This window comes from Amaranthus tricolor, chromosome 8 (genome assembly GCF_026212465.1).
Source record: "Amaranthus tricolor cultivar Red isolate AtriRed21 chromosome 8, ASM2621246v1, whole genome shotgun sequence".
In the NCBI taxonomy this organism is placed as follows: Eukaryota; Viridiplantae; Streptophyta; class Magnoliopsida; order Caryophyllales; family Amaranthaceae; genus Amaranthus; species Amaranthus tricolor.
The window spans coordinates 19,775,131-19,795,277 of NC_080054.1; the positions used below are offsets into that span (position 1 = coordinate 19,775,131).

Here is a 20,147-nt window from a genome sequence, read left to right on the forward strand (position 1 = left end):
AGACGTATAGAGAGGTGAGGGATCCACGATATTGACTTGTTAATTGTGTTACGGATTACTGATGAGAACATGACGGTATATAATAGAATGTTATACCTGATTCAAAAGGTAGAGCTTTATTACATACATATGATTCAAGTGAGACTTTATATTAAGTATGTAAGTGCATTGGGGTTGATATTAACAAACCATTTTATCACGACCTTAAGGAGAGATGGAGGCAGAAGTCTTATACTTTCCATTTCTTTGTGGGTGAGGCTAGCCACTATGTCACTGTAGAATGTTGTTGTATTGTTAGATACTTAGATCTTCACACCCTTAAGATAATACTATATTTGTTTTTATATGTTCTTTTCAAATAGAATTTATGAAATTTAGTAACTTTGACTATGATTTATAATTGATATATAGAAAAAAAATATGCATATCGAATCTTGATAGATTCGTCTCAATATATACTTTCTAAATATCAATTTTTTAGAATTTTTAAAAATTTACAATTATAATTACTTAACTTTTAAATTTGCAAAAGGATCTGAAAAAAATAAATAGGAAAAGCAAATAAAAACAGATAGAGTATTATAATAGGACATACCTTTATAATATGGAGCTTGGTGGTTTTATATCCTTAAAGATCCATTTAAGCCATTATTGATGTTGTCCCTGAACTTAATTTGGTTCAATGATCATTTTTCAAAGCTATTTGCTGAAGTTGATTGACCATACAATGCGTTGCTATTCCAAAGTGTATATTCTCTAGCTCATATATATACTCTACTCTTCGTCGACAAGAGTAAATATCCATTACAGCTAATCTCTTGCTTCTAGATTCAAACACAAAAAGGCTAATTTTGAGAATTATTTTGATTGCACGAGTATTTTGGAAATTGTTTTTATTGAAAAAGTGCTTTTTTTTTTCAAATTTTCCCTTTTTTGCAGTGTTATTTTGTAAAACTTCGTAAATTAGTATAAAAAGAGATTTTGCCATTATTAAAAATGAAGTGAAATATGTTTAGTGAAAACGTATCAGCGTGGGAAATGATTGATCAAAATTTAATATCATTACAAGAGATTCGTTCAACTTCAAGTACTTATACATAAACCCTGCAAAAAGTCGTCCAATAGAAAGCTGAACGAATGTATGCTAACTTAGGTAATATAAATTACAACAATCAGATTTCAATATCAAGCAAATTTCAGAATTTTCATCGGCAGATTGATTTATCACACCCTAATTTTCCACAATCAACTCTGATGCTCCCCTGAAAATCTTAGGCACCATCCTCCAAGGATTCAGGATTTTCAATAACACTACTCGAAGATTCAGATGTTCAACTTGTATAGCAATAAAGATTTGTAACAGTCTGACCAAAAGAAAGGAGAGACGCTAACTTATCATATTCATCCCTACTTGCTCATCGTATATACCTTTTTATCTCTCAAAAGAAATCATAACAAAAAACCTACTAGTCCCCAGCGACCTCCACATCCCAATAACGAATGACTAATGATCCCTCAAATGTGTCTGTTCAACACTGGAGATGGACTATTATTCGTCAATGACTTTCCTCCGTACTGATTCTGACAGATACTGTCTTCTTCATACACCACATATGGACCGAGGATATGTACAGAACAGTTGCGACCACAATGGAAACACCAATATAAACACATGCTGTTGTTGCACATACATAGAGGTACCTGAAATCACACTCTGTTAATTATCATGCTTGCACATAGAAGCAAGAAGAAACCAACACAGCATATAACAAGGCCATATGAAATGCATTCAGTATTCTCTCTCTATAATATGTGCCCAACATAGTGCAAAAACAAGATCGTATTGTATTGTATTGGCTGGGTTGTAAGGTTTTCAAATGTACCAAACCAATATTGCTCGCATAGTTGATCGACCAAGAGTTCAACGACAATACTTGAATCAACATAGTGTAAAAAAAGACCGTATTGTATTGCAACAATTTTTCACTTCATTTACATTTGGATGAAACTAATATTTAACACATAAAATAAACTCACCATTGCCTAAAAAAAATAGATATAATTGAACTTAACCTGAACTCAAGGTTTAATTGCAGTGAAATTGACCTGATCAATATAACTGATTTCATCCAAGTCGAAGTTAACTTGTAATAGGACTTTATCCAAATCAAAATTAACTCGCTGCCGAAGATCAACCGACCCAAAATACATCTAACCCAACATTAACTCGCTCGAATCTTATCAAATCTGTTTCACAACCGATGTCTATTTAATCGACCCTAAATCGATATCAACACAACTTGATTTATAACTTAATAATATCCGAACCGAACATGACTCAAACTGAGCCGCAAGTGAACCGAGTGAGAATATTAATTGATTTGGAACCGACTCGAATTTCAACCAAACTAATTTTTACCCGCCTGAAACCGATCCGAGCACTCGTTTGGACACCTCTAGTCACTACATCATAATGACTGGTACCGTGATCTCTAGCGAAACTGCATTTTGGCACTATGGCGCCCAATGCAAGTTGTGCTTTAAAATCTCTGTTTCCCCTCATTTTAGCATGTGTATGTAGAACTTGTCCTCCCCAACATATTTTCAGTTATGACCAGTTCAATTCAATTCAATTTTATTCGAGACAATCTCATATACGGCCGTCCTATATTTAGCACATGATAAATGGATCAGCTCACTATGTGATTTTAGGGCTTATGTGATCACTTTCAAGGCTTATGTGATCTTTTTTTAAAGCATATGTGATCACTTTTTACTATTGTAAGTGATTACTTATAAAGCCTATATGATCATTTAAGGTATATGTAATTACTTTTAAGATCTATGTGATCACTTTTAAGGCCTATGTAATCATTTTTTATTTACTATGTGATCACTTTTAAAGTATATGTGGTTACTTTAAAAACATATATGATTATTTTTAAGACTTATGTGATCACTTTGATTATTATGAGTGATTACTTTTAAAGCCTATGTGATCACTTTTTAAGATGTGATTACTTTTACGGCGCGTTTAGTAGGTAGTAATAAACAGTGGCAATGGGAATGAAAAACTGGTGTAATTTTGGTTGAAAAATCTTTTAGTACCTTGATGGTCATGCTTCTCCAACTTCAATCATCTCATTTTTTTCATAAAATTCATTCCAATGCATTACCATTGGGAGAGATGGTATTAGGTGGTAATGGAAATTTGTAAGCAAAAAAACTTTTTTGTGATCAAAGTTTCATTACCATGGGAATGATATGAAACTTTTGATGAAATTTTACACTATAAATCATTCCCATTACTACCATTTAATACCACTAACCAAACGGACCGTTAAGGTCTATTTGATCACTTTTAAGGCATATATGATCATTCTTAATTTTCAAGTTCACCACCACCACCGCCATCACCACCATAAAAAACAATCTCCATAAGCTTTCAAAGTGGTCACACAATAAAATAAGCACATATGACTTTCAAAGTGATCATATAGACCTTAAAAGTGATCATATAGCCTTAAAGAGTGATCACACAAGCCTTACAAAAAAATGATCACATAAGCTTTAATAGCGATCACATATGAAATAGCGTCCAAATTTTGGGACGGTCCTAAACAAGAATCTGTAATTTTATTCAGATAAATTCTATATAGTTTAGATGAGTTTTCATAAATTTTCCCATCACTTTCACTTGCACTTTCATAACGTCTTACAAGTTGACAAGTCTGCTGAGCCAGAGTTTATGATTCCATAACAATGCAAGCATAATGCAAACATGGTATACACTTACTTGGGAGAGAAGACGCTCCATATAAACAAATGGTTCCGCATCTGGAGCAATACGATAGTATATGCGACTAAGATAACAGAATTAATGCCCAGAGGAACAAGAAGAGGAACAGCAAGCACCGACTTCAACAATTGCCCAAAATCCATGGCGTAGTCAAGTCCATAAGAACTCTCATCTTTCAAGGAGATGTACATGATCAAAGACAGAAGCACCAATATTGGTGATGCATAAGTGATGCAGAACATCAGTATACCAGACAATAAGTTTGAGTGGCTTGAGATGCCCTGGAAGTTTACAATTTTTATAATTCTCTTAATGTATCAGGAAGGACAACAAGCCAACAGTGATAATAATAATAATAATTATAATAATATAAATAATAATAAAAACTGAAAGTGGAGGATGCAGACTCATGTTCTATCAGCTGACTCACAATGAAAGCTCCAGCTACATCAATGGTGGCAAGAGTGTTGCTATTGCCAAAACCAAAATGACCAGCCATCCCAACAAAATACAATGCTGCAACCTAAGAGATGAGCATCATTACCAAGTATTAGCAGTTTAGCACTGGCTATTAAACATATTTGACATAATGAAAAAACAAGACATCTCTGTTTTTGAATCATTACATAATTTGGTCTGTAAAATATTGACAAGAATCCCCAAAGTCAACGATTGTGAGCCTGTTATAAAACTAAATTACCTCAACCCATGGCGTTTGATGCACTCCATCACAAGAAAAGTACATTACAGCTGCTGAAATCTGCAGCAGCAGCAGAAAAACTGGCATCGAGTTGATAGGTTGCTGCAATAACAGCTGCAGCAGAGACCACGATATCATGTATGCACAGCCAGTCAAATAGAAGGACTCCTTCAATCCTCTTGAAAGATGGATTATCTCATTCTTAGCTGATTGAGAACCAGCTAACAGTCTATTAGATGCTGATTTACAAATGAAGACAGCAGAAAACCACGGAGAGGCTAATACTGTAAAACCTGTTGCAATGCTCAGAACAGTGTATATAGTTTGAGCCATGAATGTTGCGCTATGGCCAGATGCCAGGAAACCATTATCCTGATATTTCATAATGTGTTGCAAAACTAAGTACCCTGATAGAAGAAAGATGAGCTGGAGGAGGCTGCTGAAAACTCTGTTCAAACTTGACCTAGAAAATGCAAGTATACTCAAACTGATCACTAGAATTCCTGACGCCACTCTGATTGCTTTTATATGATTGCTTCCAGCCTGCTCAAGCCATTTTGAAATGTCAGGAAGATATGTCCAGTTCACACCACCTTGATGCCATGCTCGTATAATCCTTCCACATATTAACATTACAATGACTGAAAATACTTGTGAGCATCTAAAATTATCGTTGCTTTTATTAAGTTTATCTCTCTCTCCTAGAGGTAAAGACTTAATCGTTTTGCGTAATAGAATCCAGAACAATGTTGATGTCAGAAAATGCCAAATATATTGTTCTTCTTCAACCATTGAACTAGATCCCATGCTCACAACAAGGATGACAATCACAGCCACAATAAACTTTTCCTCTAGACTCCAGTGATGTATACTCTTCTTGCAATCAAAAGACCCTTGATTCTCGTTAAGGCTTCGGGCTGAACTCAAGCAGAACAGAAGTCTCAGAAATATTAGAGATGAGAGGACCATTGCCAGAATACCAAGAGTAAGTTGAGCCAAAGGTTTCTGAAAGTGACAAATCCGTTCATTAGTAATAGGAACATAGAATAAATGAGCATATCAATAATTTAAACGCACACTAGTTTCTCTTTTAGCAGGTCCACACCAGAGAACATTTGTTCTATGAAAATGGGGACTTGGGATAGTTTAAGAAATGGAGATATCAGTCAAAATTCCTTTCTCTAACATGGTGTCTTGATGTTCCCTATCTACTCCTCCAGGTATATGTAATGACTCGGGTCAAAGGATCCAAGGGCATTATCGACATTTCACATTTAATTAGTCTTGATATTTTGTAATTAGATTAGTTGTTATTTTTTAGTAGTCTCTTGGGGTTTAGGCTATATATAGAGCCACCCTTATAATAATTCATTGGCTTTTGAATATTAATAAGAAGGAATTGGTCTTTGGGAGTTAGTGGACAGACTCGAAGTGTCCATATTATCTAGTTTCGGTAACGGGTCTTGGCGATCTGTTACAGTATACATAACCAGTCTCGAAATTTAAAATGTTGACAACTTAAGAAGCAATGGAGTTGGGACATACATCAGTGACTTTGCGAGTTAACCAATCATTTGAAGTCATCAGGAAGTCACGATATGCAGTGACAGTTAGATTAAATTGATGGTCATCATTATCAGAGCTGCGAAGGGAATGTAGAGAGAGAAAGAAAATCAGATCAGAATGTTCTTGCTACATTAACAAAAAGAAATTTAGATACATATCACAATTATCCGAAAACTGGACAAACTAATATCATATATTCATACTATAGTATCTTCTGGACAAACCTTGAAGCAGTTGACATCCAGGAACTGTGAAGGGCAGCAGCTTTAGAGTATAGGCAACAAAACATCTCCTCAGCTGTACCACTGCACTGACCCACATTGGACCATTTTGTATTGCCAGGATAATCAGAAGCTGAAACCACACAAGACAGGCCAGACAACTGAGCTTTAAGTAATCTCAGTAGTTGCCATGAGTTTAATTCAAGTGCCCTCAGTAGTCCACCATCTGGTCAGAAAAACAAGGTACAAGAATTTATAAACATTGAAAAAGAATTTACAAAGCACTATAATCATCTTTATATAAGATATATTTCATTAAAAGGCTTCCAACAACTTGTACAATAATTACCTGTCAAAGGCCACAAACATTCCGCAGTAACGACACCAACATTATTCTTAGGTATTGGCACGCCAAATAGAAGAGCTAACGTTGGAGCAATGTCAATCTAGAACGAAGAAGGCATGTAAAGTTAGACATAAAGTTACACGTCACTAGTAGCCCCGAAGAAAAATTGCAAGATACACATAACTTTCTCAAATCACGTAAGCATAATAAGAAAACATGCTTTTCTCTTACCATCAAATTTGCAATAAGAAATTGACAGAGGTAGGATCTACATTGTAACCAAATAAGTTTGTTGTGACAGGTCAAAGTGTTGATAGAAAGCTACCTGGTTAATAGTATCTTGAGTAGCTGATATGTCATCTCTTGGCAATTTTGAACTGCGGCCAATGAAAAGAGCTAAAGAATCAGTTTCTTCATATGATGAGCCACCATGATTCCCACTGTCAGTCATGCCATGATCACTGACTACAAGCTGTAAATTTATGCGCAGGCCTGTTAGAAAAAAGTTTTTAACTGAAAAGAAACATTCGCCAGCAAAGAATGATCATCAGAGACTGCTCAGAAGTAGCTTCTACATAACAATGTTCATATATTCATGATAACAACAATAATGCCAAAGCCTTAATCTCAACACATGTGGTCACCCACATGAACCAAAACAAATCAACATGAGAGATCATCAGTATCACCAAATATACTTCAGGCAGCTCATTCTAATAGTAAATGCACCACTAAGAGAATCAATTCCAATGATCATCCACATATATTCTTCCTCCATTTATTCCTACTAGTCTCAAAAAATCCTATAAATCTCAATTGTTCATGTCATTCTTCTCTTCTATTATCCAAATGATTGTCAAATGAAAACTCAAAGTAACACATATTCATGATTCAATTAAAAATGTGTAGTAGTGTTTTTTATGATACACCATAGACACACATGCCTAACAAATGACTTTCCAACTTGCGATATACATTAACTTCACAGATTAATAGTAAGAATTGTGGCTTTAGATCCTACTTGTTGCATACTCAGACACATTAAAATGTTGTATAATGATGCATGAAATAGCTGGAAGTTCTCGAATAGTAGAATATGACAAAAACCGAAACTATCTCATTTATTTTGCTTCATACATATGATCTCTACACGGACCGCTCCATGTTCCTAGTTCCTTGGTGATAAGCGCAATTATTTGCACTTATTTACATGATTTATACTCCTTTATGATGGCCATTAGTAGTGATTTTGTGCTTAGTTTAGAAGATTTATGCTACTTTATTCATTTTGGATATTTATGTTGATTTTTGAGTGGTTTTGATCGTTTTCACTTTTAAGCATAACTCTTATGGTTTAAATGGTGATGGAGTTGAGTGGTTTAAATGGTGACAAAGAACAAAAGAGTTAAAATGTGTTAATTATACAAAATTGAGATGAAGTTTGATACATGTGCACTAGTTTGAGCATAAGCTTTGACATGAATATCGTATTAATGCAAGACTAGACATTAATAGCTTTCCAACAATATATTATATGCCCGATTCCGACACTCGAGCAAGAAATGACGACCGTTTGAAGCTTGTCAATCAGCAGCCCACTCGACAAATCGCCAATTTATAAGTGACGACTTGCAGCCTAGCATCTGGAATTTGCAGTTTCAGTCAGTGAAGAAGCGACGAGTCATAATTCCCTACGGACGACTCGCAGTTCTCTATGCGACAACTCGCCACCCTTCTCTTGGACGCGTTGGCTGTTCAGATCCAGATTTTAGTTAGTTTTTTAATATTTGTTATAATTTTTGTTATTTTTCTTGATTAAATAAGGTAATATTTAGGTTTATTTTTTTTTCCTAAGTTAGCCTTTCAAGTACAAGGCTATAGGGAAAATTAACTTTAACATATTGGATTCCTTTAGGTTTTCTTTTACGATATTCATTTCCTGTCATTTATTTCAAGTACTTCCATTTTTATTAGATCTAATTTCCATTAAGTTTGCATTTTATGTTCAATTGTTGTTCTTCGTGTGATTATTATCATTAGTTGCTATATATTTTCATTCCTTCTATTATAATTAAAATTAATGTCTAAAAGCATGTTTAGGGTTTCATTTAAAACTTTTTATGTCTATTGCCATAATTAGTGAGTAGATTAGGTTTTAGGATATAGGAACTGATCCCAATTTGAATATGGACTGAAATTGTTCTGAAAATATTTATATATAGATCTGTAATTAAAATTGTGCCAATTAGTCTTGAATTAAATGTTCTTTGTTAACCTTATCGATATAACGAGAGTTTGATACTAGGAGTAACTTAGATTCAAGGCAAACTTAAGTTAAAATCTTATTGATTTAATAAGTATATCGCGAGAGTTAGAGATAAAAATTAACAGGGTCTCAATCTAATTAGTTAATTGATATGGTGAAAGCTTGAAATTAATATTAATCACTTCTATTTACGTTTTTTATCCATACATTACAGATATTGAATAGTAATTGTTGTCCATATGAGAATTGGTATTTCCTAATATCCTAGACTCTCCCATTATATAGTTTACATCCTTATTGATTAAATTTTCAGTAGTTGAGATATAGAATCCCGCATTTTACTTGCTTTCTCACTGTCTGACATCTAATATAGCGCAAAAATCATTAAACTAAGCTTTCTCATCTTTGACCTGCAACTACAAGTACATCGTGCGCTTGCAGTATGTAAAATTTCCACGTCCCCAGGCTACGAGAAAAACACAACAATTTGCAAAATAATTCTTATAGATTGTAAATAAAAGATTTTCGATGTCAACACTATTGAGATAGAAGTGATAAATAATTCAAAATAAGATAATGAAATGTGTCACAGTCTGTAATTTGTTTAGAAAAGAAATCATAATATTGATCCCAGTATGAAGTGTCTATAGTCCATATTCCATACACAAGTCAGTGTCAATGGTTGGGTGAAATGTAGAGACAAAGTAGAACAGCCAAGTACTACCTATATCTTGCTAATCATACTGTATTATGTTGAGGCCTAAGCGAAGATAGATACTAATAAGACTTCCATTAAAACTATTTGTCAATCTTGCATTTTTGGTAAACATGTGAAGTAACCCTTCTATGATCCTTTATCTTATACTCATATTTGACATTTTCCATAGTGATTTGTAGACTTCTCCCATTTCAATGGACATAAATAATATATTCTTTTTCTTGATGATTCCACAAATTCTCTTTGGACTTTCCCTTTAGGTTCTCCGTCCCACTAATTTTCTATATCAACAAAAAAGAATTGTCCCAACAAATTTCCTACAATTTCTTATGAGGACATTGATCCACATTCTCTATTCTCATATAATCCATCAAATTCATACTCTCTATTCATAGCATTCGCACACTTCCTCACCTACAAAGTCTTTATCTTTTTTTCCTATTTAATCCCAAAAATATCTTTAAAAAATGACACATTGTAAATGTATTAAAATCTGTGGGACAAAAGAGTAATGCATACAATCCATCCAATATAATAATCAGAAATTATAGCCTACAAATATTATGAGAAGCCTACAACCCATGAAATGAGATATTTAAATCAAACATTCTTTGAGCTTAAAATTAAGGACAAGGCAGGAGCAAGTAGAAACATACCAGAAGGGTATCTCCCTGCTTTCTATTGCTGGATAGAATGCTATTCATATGAATCATCTTGATCACATCATCCATCTCCCTAAGCTTTTGGGGCATCATGACACTGATATTTTTTGAACATTATAAATAACAATCCAAACAACTAAGCACACAAGCAAGCTCAGCAAAATGAGACAGAAAAAATACCTTTTCCGTCCACCAATATGTCCAACATGATCAATTCCTAAAAAATGAAGAATCTGCAAAAATGTTGCAAGGAACAAGAAATGAGCATCAATTTCTTTCCTCAACCTAAGCATTTTAAAAAGAATTAAAATTTTAATCCAGGTAGTTTTTACAGGTCTTAATATTCAAAAAGTTATTTGATGCCACATGAAATCCAACTAATTCTATGAATCAATGACAAACATTAGTCAGTACTCGCCAAACATGCTACAACCCACTAGTTAAATTACTTATTATCTTTTACGTTATTCCATTGGACAACCTGGTAAATTTGGTGAAAAGAGAGACAGAGAATTTTATCTAACATGTGGGATTTTATCCCAAGACAAGAAGTGAAGAAACCACCAAGCAACATCAACATGTTGGTGGGTGGGAGTTCTAAGTACATCATCTTATTCCAAATGACAATAAAGAATCTTTCATAATTGACCCTTGATCCAAGTAACTCAATGTCACTTCGGTATTTCTTGATAAGAAGTACAAATTATTTAGCTCATAAAGTCTATACAAGCTAAAACCAAGAGTACTAAACTTTTTGGCTTCATTGGAAATGAAAATGCATAAAACCTCAGCATGCTTAGAAAAGATAACAATTTGTTGAAAAGGAAAACTAATAAATAATAGGAGTTCCTATTTCACTGTTTTGTCTGATTACTTTTGATTGACTCCAGTTTCAGTACTGAATGTCCCAATTTTTGATTGCAGGTTTAAATCACAGCGATACATTAATATTCTGTATAATACAAACAATATAGCTTATATACTAGCATAAGTAATGTTTTACACGCAGAGATAAAACGATACAAAATTGCATACAAGGCTCAGCACTTACACCACTATAGAACAGACATCTATGAGAAAAGGCAGATGTTGTAAGGGTCAGACCATCAGAGTGACACTTACAAGAAATAGTAACATTGTTGTATGATTCTATTTCAAAGACACCCAAAATATATCCTATCAGAGGATCTAAGAGATCAAGTGCCTTAAATCACTCCGATAAGTTAAAGACACAAATTTCCATGCGAGCTCTTGCAACCTTAAGCACCTTTTATTAGATGCCTATCTTCATCATTAATTAATTTGCGTCACACCCACATCATTAAGTCCTAACATAAATGTTGACTATCCCATTGCACAACCATGACTCCATGAGTTCACACAGAATAGGTTAAACTTATGGGTGATTTGGGCTGGATCATTTGCTCCTGAACGTATTCTTAATAGTATACTATAAACTATAAAGACCTTCTCAACAAATCATATATCTTGCAATCAAAGCATACCATGTCTCGGACTATATTTCAAAACAATAATCGACTTAATGAATCCTTAAAATATAAAGATTATATTGTTTCAGAATTATTACTGCAATAGTGAGTCCAAGAAGACCATTAGTTTCATGCGTAGCTTAGTAAACCTATTTAGCTAACAGCTTGAAAGATAGGAAAATCTGATAGTATTAAACCCAACTATTCCTCATCTACTCAACTATCAATTATTTCAAAAAATACACCCAACTATTGGGATTATTGACTTCGAATAAAATAAATTTAAAATCTAACCTTAATAATAATAAGGGTGCATTTTGAGTGGATGGGGAATAGTTGGGAGTATTTGGAGTTAACAACCCTACTAGTTGAGTATATTTTGAGTTAATTAATAATTGGATGTATTGATTTGGTGAAGAATAGTTGGGACTTGGGTTCATTAATACCAAAATTTCCTAAAAGATATTACATCACAGAATGTAATGATAGTAAATAAATTATCCTTGTGTTGTTTAAAAGTGCCTATTACGGAAATCCAAAACTTGCTTATCAAGAAGAAAAGAACTAAAAGTGGAAGGCTTGTTACTTACCATAAGATGCCAGTCATCTCTATAAAGTTCTTCAGGCAAATGTCGAGAAATATTCAGATCAACTTCTACAGTATCCTTGACCTATGCCAAACCAGAGTCCAGTATACAAGGAAAAGATCACAACTCCTAGCTTTATTATCATTCTGCAAGCTTGTTAATGACTAACAAAAGAAAGAAAAAATCTGCAAAAGATAAGGGCAGCTAGGCACAGTTGCACACACTGCTTCAAATTGCTACTTGTATTATCTATCTATGCGTGAGAGTTTTCTTTTTTCATATTTGTGCTAATAATTAGAAAGTTTTCATACAGTACATGTAAAAGGGAAACTAACACTTTTACATGTGAATGCACACATATACTCTAACAAAATAAATGTGTCCATAAATCAAAAGCAAACTGATATTGCAAAATTATCTCTTTTTAGTACTCCCTGTTTCATTTCAAATGTCCAATTTGCTTTTTGCATATTTGCCAATGCACTAATTCAATACTTAATAGCGATAATTGTAAATAGTTAAAAATTATAAAAAATAGATATCAATAAACCTTATGTTGAGACGAATCAACAAAATCACATTTAACTATGTTGTAATGCATGGACTAAGAATAAAATGCAAATTAAGAGTGATTGATGAATAGTAACCCAAAAGCAAATGGAATATTTGAAAAGAAACGGAGAGAGTATTTTTTTTTCTCCAATTATACAAATGCCTAGCTAGGTACTCAATTGAAACATCATGTAAGGAAGAGACTCACAAAGAAGCTACTAACTCCATCTTGTCTAGTGAATAACTTTGGGAATAATTTCAGCCAAGTTTCATCACCAAATAATGTCATTTTCCGGCCGATTCTAAAAAACTGGTCTGCAATCAGAAAAAAAAAAAGGCTAGCCAAGGTCACCTCTACGCTCAATTAATCATCTTGCAATTAAAGTCACAAGATCGTACAACACTGACCCAGAAGGTTGTCATCTAAAAAAGCTTGTGTATTGAAGTTGAATGCTACATCCAAGAATCCCCCAATAGCACCAGAAATCATAGCCTGTTATATAAGTACCAGAGTGAGCCGAAAACCCAACAAATGTAGGACTCATCAAACGAAATCAAGCAGCATAAAATGATACCAGTGACCTTCAAACGAGGCATGGTGACAGTTGGAGGTGCGGCCTTCGCATGGTACCCAAGTGCCATTCCATTTGCTAACAATGAATGAGTGTAAGGCATAGCATCTACGAAAGCTTTGTTGGGAGGTTTCCCATCCTTCCCAAGCACAAACTCTGCTGGAAGACCATCAATAACCTAAACTACCATGCTTTAGAATGTAAATAATGAAGCACACACCACACATTCAGCAAGCTACTACCAACAAATTATCTGTATGAGTGTTGTGGCACTGTAAATACACTGCATTGTACTTTAAGATTGTAAGACAGAAAACAGTATCTTACCATGAGTATTAACCGGCCATACGATATAGGAAGTTGAGAGAGCTCCTACACCATGAACACACGATCAATTCATAAAACATCATATTTTATATCAAACACCCTTTCTTAAATCAACTTTTAAACCACTCCCTCTGTTTGAGCATAACCATCACATATACCAAGTATTAATACATATTGTATACTGAATTCAAGTCTCTAAGTCCAATATCACAGTTTCACATTACGTCAAATTAATTCAAAATTGTGCCGTAATTATTTCTTAAAAAGTCAAACATGACACATGTAAACATATACATCATAATTTAAGTATTGAATGTTATTAGGAAACTTTTGAAAAAAAATATGCAGACATTGTTCATTGTTCAACACCATATATAATCACCAACACAAAATGCAATGAGTTTCACCGCAAAAATATTATAATATTGTATTTGTATCCTAGTATACTATATGCATATATTAACCTTGCAAATATACTAGGTCTAGGAGTACTATTTTCAAACGTACTCATTTTAAAAATTTCAAGATAGTGACGGTGCATGATCAAACTTGCAAATATCAGTAAGATCAATACCAAATTTTGAATTCATGTCGTATCCTTGATTATTTCAAGAATTTGACAATTTTGTTAATTTCATTAATGTTGACTCATTTTGATTTATTCAATAAGATTTGGAGAACAAACAAGATACCAAATGAATGGAAAAGAAGCACTTTGGTACCTATTTAGAGAACAAAGGAGATGTCCAAGATTGCTCCAACTACGAAAATAGAACTCATGAACCATAATATCAAGTTATGGGCAAGAGTAATAGATTTACATATGAGAATAGAATTATGTATGAGGAGATATATATTTGGGATAATGCTGGAAAGATTCACAGAAGCTATTCATTTAATAAGACTAATGATGGAGTACTATAAAGCTAAAAAAGGCTTGCACATGGTTTTCATCGATCAGCAAAACGCATACAGTAAGGTACTAAGAGAAGTACTCTGGTAGGCATTGACAAAGAAGGGTGTTCCCTAAAATACATCAATATAGTGCAAGATACATATCGAAAAGTGAAAAAATTGTTCCGACATATAAAGGTGTAACAGAGAATTTTTCAGTCACAATTGGCCTCCACCAACGTTAGGCCCTAATCCCTTATCTTATTGTTGTTAACTCCATCTTTTCAAGGAGACGTGTCTTGATGCAAGTTCGATTGTGTTGGTTGATAAGAGCACAAAAGTATGAGTCACGAGTGTTTAATTAAGACGAAGTACCTAAAGTGTCACAAAAGAGATAAGTAGAGATAATATAAAACTGGAACAGAAATAAATCGCTCCAAGTGATGCTTCAAATAACGTAAGTTCTTGACAACCACTAGAATTGACCTATTAAATTATTGAGTCGATCGCAAAATTGAAACGATCGGAGAGGAAGAATTCATGTGAACCATCCATTTATTGGTCATGTAACATGCACTCCCCCATTCTTTTGGGATTGCTTTGACATTGTTTTATGTTAACTCATTTTGATCCAATTTATTCCAATTCAAAACATTATTATTAGAACAAAGTACACAATGAACAAATACTCGAAAAAAAATATACTTCATGGCTTCATGCACTCCAATATTTTATATTCGAGCTACAAACTATAAATCCTTAACATAATAACATAAGTGAATAATTTTCAGCAAATTAAAATGATAAGAATGATTAGATAAAAAGAAAGCAAAAAAGTTTTAAATACCTGATAGAGAGATCGGAGATCATCAGGAAGCATTGAGGAAAAATTGAAATCTTGAATGGATTCAATTTCCGGTGGTTGAAAACTCTCAGGACCACTAATTGACAATCAAATAACTGAATTTATTAAAGAGAAAGATTGAATGAAAGAGAGTAGAGAGAGTAAGCAAAAACCTAACGCCGGAAAGAGCAGGCTTGACGGGGAAGAAACCGAGGACAAAGAGAGAGAGACCTGCCATCTGTAATGTCATGGCGCATGTTGTCCAGATTGTTAGCTTTGTGCATGTTATTGATGACGATGACGGCATTTTCTGCTTCTTTTTAACTTGATAAGTTCAAACTTAAGCTGCCATTAATGGAAGCCTAATACATAGACTACTCTCGAAACAAAAAATGGAGTATGAAAATCGGAAAAGCATAGGAGAAAATATAGACAAATACTTCTTTATTAGAGAACTTTTGAAATTTATAGCGACTTAAAAATAAATTGATAAAAATTGCAAAATATATCACAAAATAATTTTTTTTTTGACTCCAAATGTGGTAAGTCTTGTTTCCTAGTCATTAATAATGAACAAATGATTGGCTAATAAAGAGCTAGTCAAATTTTTGTTTCATGTTACTAAACAGTAAACAAAGCAGAGTTGGTCAAATACAGTCACCTTCTGTTTGTCTTATACTAGTAACAATGAACAAGTATTTGATTGACTTTGTTTGACCATATTCCTTTATTTCGTTGTTACTGATAGCGAATGCGGATCTGATTGTCTTTATTTGATCAACTTCTCTTTGTTCATAGTTGTGACTTTACATACTAGATGTTATTTCATTCGCTATTAATAGTGAATAAGTTGTCTATAAAATATTTTAAAATGTCTAGCTTTATATTATCCACTCTTATTTTTCAATCAAGTGGCCTTTACTCTATTTTTTATAATATTTTTTCATAAATTATTTATTTTTAGTATGTACTAATTAGTCAATGTTGATGTTCTTTCTGTTTAGATGTCAAACATTGATATCGATGAAAAGTAGTGTCATTGTGGCCATGACGTTCAATATGATCGAGATCGAAGTGACTTCGGTTAAGATCGATATTTTGTTGCATGTCCGTTTTTCCTAGCTTGATGAAAGATTCGTTTGTACTTTAGATTAGTTGATCCAAAGGGCAGAAATGACAAAAAAGATATCATTATTAAGTTTGATAAGGTGAGAAAAGGCCTCTAAACCAAATTAGACAACTAGAAGCTAAGAAGCAAATAGAGGAAATTTCGACCACTCACGCGATTGAAGAAACTGAGAGGATCATGAGGATAATCAATAAGTAATGTTGGATAATGTGTTAGATTGTATTAAGGAATAAAACGCTATGTAGTATGGTTTTATTTATGCTAGTGTAGCTATGTAACAAGGGTCTATAAACGTCGTATAAGACAAATGTATTTAAATGCATATGGCAACTACATAAGACTAAGGTAAATGGTAGATTTTCCCTTTGTGGTAGGTACATATCTTCACTCCCAAGTTCACGATATGTATCATAGCATCCTTCGACTTACTTCTATTTCCTCATCCAAGCTTCACCTGATATAAACCTCATCGTAATTAAAGACAATGATCTAGTGGATTTTATCCTTCTGCGTGTTGCATGTGATGATCTTAGTGGCATAAGATATATACATATTTACCCAATCTTTCCATTTAATTGCACATTCACACCGTCTAACAAAGTAATTGTTGACCCGGTGGAAGGAGAACCCAACTATTGTTGTCATTATCAAGAAGTAAACACTTCATCACATAGCTAAAAACCTCAGCTAGGTTAATGTACGTTAGTCACACATACTTATGTCCTCCATCGTGACATACAGACCATTTACACATCTCCTCAACCTGATCAATCTAATGAAAGCCTCTCTCATAGAAAAACCAATTGCCCTTAAAACTTCAATGACCTTATGGCTTGACATTCTTCTATAATTTTACCCAAACATCTTCATTGACCTCGTATTTCCCATTTGGCAGTTGAAGTTGTTAAGTAGATGACCAATTCAAAATATGTTATGCACATAGGGTGGTTGTCATTCTAACTCCTTCTCCATGTGTGAGATGATCTTAGTGGCGTAAGAAGCATACATAAATATTTTCCCATCTTTCCATTTAATTACCTTTCACGCATTCTAACAAAGTAATCATTAACTCGGTAAAAGGAGAATTCAACTAGTGTCGTCATTGGCATGAATCAAACACCCATCATCATATAGTTGAAGACCTCAGCCATGTTAGTTTTAAAGCATATTGTACCTTTGTCCTCTATCATGACACACAAAGCATATACACATTCTTCTCTCTTAGAAGAATCTATTGCCTTCAAACCTTCAATGACATCATGGGCTTGACATTCTTCTACAATTTTACCAAACATCTTCTTCGATCTCGTATTTTCCATTTGGCGATTGAAATTATTAAGTAGATGACAAATGCAAATCTGTGATACGCATGATGTTGTTTCCATTTTAGCTCCTCCACGGTAGTTAGTATGCTCGCATGCCTATCAAATATGACTACTCCCATCCAATGTGTCACATGCACTATAAACCAAGAACATGTAGATATGCATTTCTCCCATGATGTAAAGGCAAGTGGAAAAATACCCTTATTACTATTTTTTTAATAGAATAAAAAAATAAAATATAACTTAAAACAAAGAAGATTATTACTTCAAAAACACCATCGTACATTTCAAGAATTGGAACATCAAAAGTTCCAACCACCAAGATCAAAAACTATATGAGACCTTCCATGTTGTTTAACCAATAAGTTTTTGTTGCTTATTTATAAGCATCATTGAAGTAACTATATGCCTGTACAATAACTACAACATTGGTAACTATTTTTCCTATATATGCCTATACGGTCTCCTTAATCTTCCTCGGTGGCTAATTCATGAGCCACATTTAAGAGATCGCCTGGATTGGAAGAACTACAAGATACTAAGTACACCATAGTAAATTCGAGATTGAATTATGTGCCTGGATTTGGAATAAACTTTTACAAGAGTAAACTTTTAATCCTTATCTGAGGGTGAATATTTACTCTCCTCTCCCCTCCCTCCCGGAGGAAATATTCTCGAAGTACAATGTATCCGCCTTATAGTCTTCTCCAACTCTCTCTTTCCTCTTACATCATTTTCTCCCAATCACTAATACAAACAATTTTCAATTTTCAAAATCTAATTACAGATCTCAAAACTTCTTTATTCTTCAAGAGTGGCGTATCTAAAAAAATTAACAATCATCAACTGCCAAAATAACTTCCTTCCAAAATCTCATACTCTAATATTTACCCCATCTCTAAATTAAGGATTATTTTGATTCAAATTGTAAAACTCAAAATCAAAGGTGGGTATAAGTATATATATTTTTTCTTTTAGTTGGGTACTACAAGAAATAATTAAACGGGTTGAAAAAAAATAGCAATAGACAAGGAAATAATCAGAGAAAAAAAATGTATTGAGTATTAATTGATGTTTATAGTTGGAAATTTTAATTTGATGAGAGAATGAGAAAGAGGACGAAGCAACATAAAATAAGTAAAGTAAGAGAGATAATAAGTGGTAAAAATACAAAATATTTGTATTTAATACACCTTAAATAATTTCTCCTATGAAATATTACTCTAATATTTTTCCTATATCTTTTATATGGGATCTAGGCAAGCCCTAAATATGAAATTTTTACACCGAGATCTCAACAACATTCTTTTCTTCTAATTACTTACACGGTCACCAAGAATTAATATATTAGAGCTACAAACCAGCCTTTTTTCTAATGGTTACAGGCTTTGAAGAGTTTTCCGACATCATATTTAGGTGTTTTGCACTCCATTTATAGATTGCCTTAGTAATGGCCAAGACATACAGACCACAATCATATCCATTTGATTGCTGAGGGGTTTTGCACTCCACCGTAGATGTGGTAGCAGCAACAGAATCGGTTTTTGCATTTACCAGATGTTTGGATACAACTTGTACGTTTTTCCTCTTTTTCCTCTGTTTCTTTAGTAAAGATGATGAGGTTTGTAGGGTTGAAACTTCACCGCCTGGCCCCATGCCTTAACGACATCATACAACTTCATGGCAGCTATGCTATTCACTCCTGTCATGCTATCATAGTGTAAGAAAGAATTGCTCAGCCTATCATACACAAGAATGCTCCAATGGTTTCCACCATCATTTGAATCAAAATCTTCGATATCATTTACAACAAATAGGACAAGTCTCTTGCTTGACAGCTTGCAAGACTCGGCAAACTCCTGAACGAATTTATTATCCTCACTATTTGCTAGACACAATGAGATGGAAGGACCAACATGCAAAACATCATCGATTTTGTTGGAAGAGAACAAATAACTAAGGTAGAATACAATTATTTTTCACAGATTAATTTATTCCTAGAAAATCACTATTGGAAGTTCCAATTTGGAACCGTAAGTATCATATGCATGTGGAAAGCTGCTTTGCTTTACTAGTTCCTCCTCAAGCTAAACAACTCTTCCGATACACAAGAACCGGCCACACTAATACATACTCCTATTAACAATGA

At 33.6% G+C, this 20,147-nt stretch overlaps 1 protein-coding gene across 3 annotated transcripts; it reads right to left on the reverse strand.

Annotated features, from left to right (window-relative positions):
• Positions 1-619: 619 nt before the first annotated feature.
• On the reverse strand, positions 620-15,988 carry LOC130820229 (GPI ethanolamine phosphate transferase 2). 3 transcript variants are annotated; one of them, XM_057685519.1, is made up of 17 exons: positions 15,718-15,988; positions 15,548-15,641; positions 13,807-13,851; positions 13,490-13,657; positions 13,316-13,400; positions 13,116-13,222; positions 12,359-12,439; positions 10,459-10,511; positions 10,273-10,375; positions 6,958-7,104; positions 6,636-6,732; positions 6,290-6,512; positions 6,045-6,141; positions 4,500-5,504; positions 4,230-4,322; positions 3,797-4,080; positions 620-1,701 (listed from the first exon to the last, which is right to left on the reverse strand). In XM_057685519.1, exons 1-17 carry the CDS (start codon positions 15,849-15,851, stop codon positions 1,557-1,559), a joined length of 2,961 nt encoding a protein of 986 aa, XP_057541502.1. In that variant the 5' UTR covers positions 15,852-15,988; the 3' UTR covers positions 620-1,556. The 3 variants fall into 3 exon arrangements, with proteins under 3 accessions (XP_057541502.1, XP_057541503.1, XP_057541504.1); XM_057685520.1 differs by lacking the exons at positions 15,548-15,641; positions 15,718-15,988 and having other exon boundaries at positions 13,490-13,732; positions 13,807-13,829; XM_057685521.1 differs by lacking the exons at positions 13,807-13,851; positions 15,548-15,641; positions 15,718-15,988 and having other exon boundaries at positions 13,483-13,637.
• Positions 15,989-20,147: the final 4,159 nt, after the last annotated feature.